Consider the following 6,712-nt stretch of genomic DNA (forward strand, 5'->3'; position numbering starts at 1 on the left):
CAAAAAAAAACACGAACTAATTAATGGAAGGTTAGTTGTTTATAATAGAAAAAGAATTTGTGTGGAAAAGCAGGTGGAACCAACCGACAGACAAGGAGAAGCATGGATTAGTTTTCTTGGCTTGGAAATGAAGGGATATGAATAGGTATGGCAGTTAGAACCACTCTCTCTTCCTCTCTTTCACTCCCTCACACACACAGACATACACACACTCTTTCTCTAAGTATCTCACTCGTTCGAACCCAACACAACAAAACGTACTCTTGATGTACGGACGTCCATCCCTTGGTTCTAACTTTGACTCGGCGGCGCCACCGCCACAGAAAAAGTCTCTCATCATCTAACCCTCCGTCCACTTGTCACAATGTCGTCCCACCCCAGCTCTTCAAGAACTCCCACACCCCTCTCCCTCTCTGTACCATATCCACAAATTCAATCCAAACCAACACCTCAACTAAAAACTAGGACTAGAACCTCTTAATTATCGCCATGCAACCCCACAATTCTTTTCACAACAAGAACAAACACCTTCTTTCCCTCTTTCATTCTTGACCCACTTCCATCATCACCAATTTTCTCCATCCCTCTCTCCTCTATAATTTTGGTTTTTTCCCTGGTTTTCGGTTTTTTTTTTTTTAATTAATGGCTTTGATTGTCGACCAGCAATCAAGCTTTAAACACTTCTGTAAAATATGCAAGAAAGGTTTTGTGTGTGGTAGAGCGCTAGGAGGGCACATGAGGGCACATGGAATAGGGGATGAAGGTCACATTGACGACGACGACGATCCTCCGAGTGATTGGGAGGACAAACTCCGCGGCAATGTACCCGCTACCAACAAGTGCATGTATGCTCTAAGAACAAACCCTAATCGCCTAAAAAGCTGCCGGGTTTGTGAGAATTGTGGTAAAGAGTTCTTATCTTGGAAATCCTTCCTTGAACATGGCAAATGTGGTAATTCTGTAGATGCCGAGTCCCTTGTGTCCTCGCCAGGCTCTGATGAGGAGGATGGGGGTGGTGGTGGCCGGCGAGGATGTGGGTGGTCAAAAAGGAAGAGATCTTTCAGAGCCAAAGTGGGAAATTTTAGTCCGCATTGCCCATCAAGTGAGGAAGAGGACCTTGCCAATTGCTTAATGATGTTGTCCAATGCCACGGTGGATCCAATGGAGGCAGAACCAGAAGAATCTTGTGCTTCAGCCAGCAAAGAAGAGGAGCGAAGAAACCCTATGAACATCATGACTCCTGTTTCACGTGGGGTGACAATTGACAACAATAAGGCTAAAGGGGTTGCCAATAAAGGTCTGTTCGAATGTAAAGCATGCAAGAAAGTATTCAATTCCCACCAAGCATTGGGCGGTCATAGGGCTAGTCACAAGAAAGTTAAAGGGTGCTTTGCTGCCCGTCTTGATCATCTTGAAGATAGTATGGCGGATGATGATGTCATCACACATGAAGAGTTCTTACCCAATAAACCCAATTCAACCCTACAATTTGACCATGGGTCGAATAATCCATCCGTTTATACCTCAAAGAGAAAATCTAAGGTGCATGAATGTTCAATATGCCATCGGATATTCTCATCAGGACAGGCATTGGGCGGGCACAAGAGGTGTCATTGGATCACATCCAACGCCACGACAGACACGTCTACTCTAGTCAAGTTCCATGAATTTCAAGAGAGTTTGGAGCAGCAAATGATGAACCAAAGGTCTAAGTTTGATGCTTCGGATCCACTTGATCTGAAGCTCGATCTTAATCTACCTGCTCCGGTGGATGAGAATGGAGGAGGTAAAAGAGAGCGTCCCAATCCACCAAGCTTGGATGTCTCTACAGATTTCTTTTTACAACCATGGACTGGGACAAAGGAGGAGGACAATCCCCATCACCACTCCCACCACCAAAACGACAATGACAACCTTAACAACGATGATTATAATAATAATAATAATAACAACAATAATAACAGCACTGATGTTTCAATGCAGAATGTAGTTGATGAAGGAGACAGTAAGGTGAAGTTAGCAAAGCTAAGTGAACTAAAGGATATTACCAACAGTGGGGGCTCCTCACCATGGTTGCAGGTGGGAATTGGTTCAACAACTGATGTAGGAGCTGAACCATAATTTCATGTGAAGGAATGTGAGATTTTCTCAGCTCTCTCTCTCCCCCTTTTTGTTCAAAGATTTTTGTACCAAGAAAACTGTAATTATTACAAACAAGCCATAGCTCAGCATTCATTTTCAAAACTTATTTTCTTTTTGAATTGTTGCTGTACATTATAGTGGGTGAATAGGAACCCAGTTAAGCCCCAATCTCATTTCATGCATATATATTGCAGGTGATTTATATATATACTTCTAATAAATCATTGTATTTTTTCTATATAAATTTTCTTGTTAAAATTTGTTTGGCAAAGAAAAAAAGATTCAAGTCTAGTCATGATGTATGGTAAGAATTTGTTAGTATCAACCCACTCTTACAGTCTTACTCAATTGGTAGAGACTAAAGTTAAAGTTGAGTCTGAATTAGCAGCTGGTGCTTCCGGTGCTGATCTTAGACTTATGTCTCTAAAACTACTATCATTTTAAACCTTTGTTTAGTTATCTTCTTTATAAATCTTAGACAGCAAATTGTTAAACTACAAAAATAAAAATAAAAATAACTAGGCTTGTTACAATCCCAAACCAATCGAGCCAATCTAATCCAACCAATTTTGATTGATTAATTTCAATGACTTGTTTAGATCAAATGACATATTTTCTTGTGAGAGCCCAATCAAATCAAATATAATCCAATCTAGTTGGTTTTTTGCTCCTTTTTTCTATCTCATATGCATTTGAAATTCAATAGATTGTGATTAACTGAAGTCATTATATGAAATTGTGTTTAGTATATGAGTAATGTTAGATAATCAAATTTTTAGACCAAATTTGTAAATCATGTGATATGTCGAATAAGCACGTTAATCAACACTTCAATAATAATCTAATTATCAAGAACCACGTTATATGATTTACAAAATATAAATTAAAATTAAGTACCTAAAATCCTCCAACCTTTTAGTGTCATTCCAAATTGGTGTCAACCTTTTTAAACATTCAAAACAAGTACCTAACCTATTGAAAATGTCACATCTGTTAAGCCCCAGTTAAAAATTTACTAAATCAAATAGGGGTTTGTTTTCCTTGCTTGACGTTTTAATGTTCTTTGTAGGATTTTATTTATTACTCATTTTTAACTATTAAAAATAAAAAGAGCTTGCAAAAAAATCAAAAGAAAATACCAAATCATCAATAAAAACAGAAAGAGAGGGATTCGAACCCACGGTATGAAAAACTCGTACAACAGGTTTAGCAATATGATGCTTTAGTCCACTCAGTCATCTCATCGATCGTGGTGAAGTCAGCAATGGATTTGGCGGATCATCCACGTCACACTAGGATTTTGGAAGGACATTTACGAGAGTGAGGTGAGTTTTAAGAGAAAGACGGGAGAGGAATTTGGTGTTGCAAGATTGATGACTGGGAAATGGTTGGTAATGTGTTGGTTTGCTTTAGCAGGTATATTGGTATGAATGAACATATTATGGATATAGAATGTTTTACTTTGTCTACAAAACCAATAGAAGGTCATGGAAGCATAACCTCCACCAACTAATGATCACCACCACCCAATCATGCCATCACCTCCAAATCCAACGCAAAGCTTCAAATTCCTCCCTACAACTCAAGCTACCAACATCGAGAATAAGGTCATGGAGGTTGCTTAAATGACATGGACTGCCATGATGCGGCCACCACCATCTTACTACCCACAAAGAAGAACTTGAAGTTTTACGAGCCAATAATCGACGAATGAGAAAATCAGATGAGCAGAAACATGTTCCTTGAAACCCTATATGAATTTTTAACCCTCTTCTATGTTAGAAGATTGCATTTCTAATGTAATTTCAATTTGGGTCCATTTTCAATTCAATTCAATACACGTTTGACCATTGGGTTCCATATTTTATACCTAGTTGGCGCGTTTTGAATTTAATCTATGTTTGAAAAATTCACTGGGACTTAACTGATGTGACATTTTCAATAGGTTGGATACTTGTTTAGAACGTTTTAAAAAATTTAGACCAATTTGGAATAACACTAATGACACACCCCGACCGAGATCAAGACATGTTGCCCGTCACGTGAGAGTGATGTAGCCATGTGCACAGTGCGGAAGCAATAAAGATAAGAAATATTCGAATAATTAAAAACCAAATTACTAGAGTGCATTACTAAACAGAAAGTGATAGGAGTTAGTTACAACAGTGAACACTCCTAATCAGAGCATAAAGTCTAGCTGCAGTCCAGTAGGATAAGTACTAGTTATACAGTACAAGAATTGTCCTACTATTATTTAGATAAGTTAGAATTGTTGACGTCCTTAAGCCACCAACACCAAGCTTACTTAAAACTTGAAGGGGCGCAAAATAGAAAACGTGAGTGGGCAAAAACAAATGTTTTACAAAATCATTTTCTTTATCAACATATCTAACCCCTCGCTGTAAAACATGTATAATTTTTCCCAGAATCAGAATATAAGCATATGCATAATATATATATATATATATATATATATACACATATATATGAATTCATATCAATTCAATTCATGCTTCGCAGAATCATATTCAAACATATATGCCATGCCAATACATAATAGAGTACGCAATTCAGGTAAAAATAAATTCATAGAAATATGATATGTTAGTCGGAACCCCTGTGGTAGTCTATATGGCTGAATTCATAGCTCAAAATCAATCTAGCCGGAGTCACTACAATGACCTATATGGCAATATATTGCACATAAGTCGGAACCCCTACAAAGGTATGTACGACAAGATTGGGTGTAATATAATTATGCTCAATTTTACTCTCTCATAATGGCCAGGCGATAAATCGCTAGTCATCTACGAGTCAGAACCATAAATAAAGTCTGTACGACAAGACTGTGCACTTAAGTTGGATCCAATATGAGCATATAGTGCGGAAGGTGATGTAAATAAACAGGCATGTACTTCATATCTTTGGCTAAATCACAAACACCCTAGGTGCAGTTTTATGAGCTCAACATCATTCAATCACATATCACATCATCGATGATTCACATAACCAAACATAACTTACTTGAACTTACATGTGCCTCCACAGCACCACATTATATATATATATATATATATATATATATATATATATATATATATATATATATATATGCAACCATGAAATGCATATTCAAAATATAAAAGCATTTGGCATATTATTTCAAAGCATACTTTCCTTAAAAATGCATTTCTGGGAAATATATCAAGTATATAAGTATATACTGAAAACAAAAGCCCACTCACTGATATGTCGACGGGTTGTAACCCCCGAGTCGACCCTATATACGCTTGTCCTCTGGATAAGCCTCACCTATATGCGAATTAACTATAAAAACGTTATTTTAAAGCACATAGGCAAAACTAGCTAATAACTTCTCATACTTTGCTCAATTTGGGTATATGAATATATCACAGTGATCTACACAACCTCACGAACATCATGATATTTTTAGAAATGTTTTTTGAGCCATCACGCGCACGGGAAAACGCGTTCCCCACGCGCGGCCAAACCTGACGGATTCCCTAACCACCATTAGGGAATATTCCATTAAACCTAACAGATTCCGCTAAAATTGACGACGGCGTCAGCATATTCCGTCTAAACTGACGAAATATGCCGTCATCTTCTCCGACGAGTCACCAGTCGCCGGGAAATTGGGTAAAACTTCAAACCCACTATTCTCACTCGTTTCTCAACCATTTTTCATGAAATTTGAACCATTGGAAAGCTAACAACATGTAGAATCACGTTATACCATTTTAAAACCTTGATATGTACTAGATTTTACTTGAGGAAGCTCGATAATCCAGTCAACTTTGAAAACCTTCGATCTCGGCCCTCCGACGTCCAATCTCTTCCAACGAACTACCCCGAGCTTCCTTAGGACCTCCTAAAACTTCATGTGAGCTTGAAATCTTTTGAAACACAAGGTTTTATGTCCACATGAATAGTGCATGAAAAATGAGTTTCGGGTTCTCGAGATTTCGAATGAATCCTTACCTGAAATGGGTACCAACCAACTCGAAATGGCACAAGGAATGCAATGGTGCCTTTAGAATCTTCAATCTGCGACTGGAATGCTCGCTTCGAGCTTGGTCTGTACAAGGAAGAAGAGAGAGATAGTGAGGAAGAGAAAGATGAGGGCACGGGAAAGAAGAGAGAGGGAATGAGGGTGGTGTGTGTGTGGTCCATGTGGTCATAAATCTCAAAACCACACAATAACTCTAAATCTCAATATGTCACACATACACACCACAATTCCCGTCCAATGATAAAATTGTCACTTGACCTCACTGATAAATGAATTTTGGGACGGGCTATGACAATCTCCCCACCTTATAAAATTTCATCCTCGAAATTATACATAACAAATACCTCCACTAATAATCATAAAACAAGCGTGGATACATCTCTCTCATCTGATCTTCTGTCTCCCAAGTAGCTTCTTCCACCGAATGATTTCTCCATAACAGTTTTACCAAACGAACTGTCTTATTCCTCAGTTCTTTATCCTTCCAATCCAACAGAGTCACTGGTTCCTCATCATAAGTCAAGTCTGAATTGATTT

General features: G+C 38.1%; 1 protein-coding gene across 1 annotated transcript; it reads left to right on the plus strand.

Moving 5' to 3' along the window:
* The first annotated feature begins 220 nt into the window (after window positions 1-220).
* Window positions 221-2,433, plus strand: LOC126630007 (zinc finger protein ZAT9-like). Its single transcript, XM_050300186.1, has one exon. It carries the CDS (start codon window positions 643-645, stop codon window positions 2,119-2,121), a length of 1,479 nt encoding a protein of 492 aa, XP_050156143.1. The 5' UTR covers window positions 221-642; the 3' UTR covers window positions 2,122-2,433.
* Window positions 2,434-6,712: the final 4,279 nt, after the last annotated feature.

This window comes from Malus sylvestris, chromosome 7 (assembly GCF_916048215.2).
Source record: "Malus sylvestris chromosome 7, drMalSylv7.2, whole genome shotgun sequence".
Taxonomy (NCBI): Eukaryota; Viridiplantae; Streptophyta; class Magnoliopsida; order Rosales; family Rosaceae; genus Malus; species Malus sylvestris.

Coding starts and splice junctions, on each gene's coding strand:
- LOC126630007 (XM_050300186.1), top strand. CDS start 643: ATGGCTTTGATTGTCGACCAGCAATCAAGCTTTAAACACTTCTGTAAA.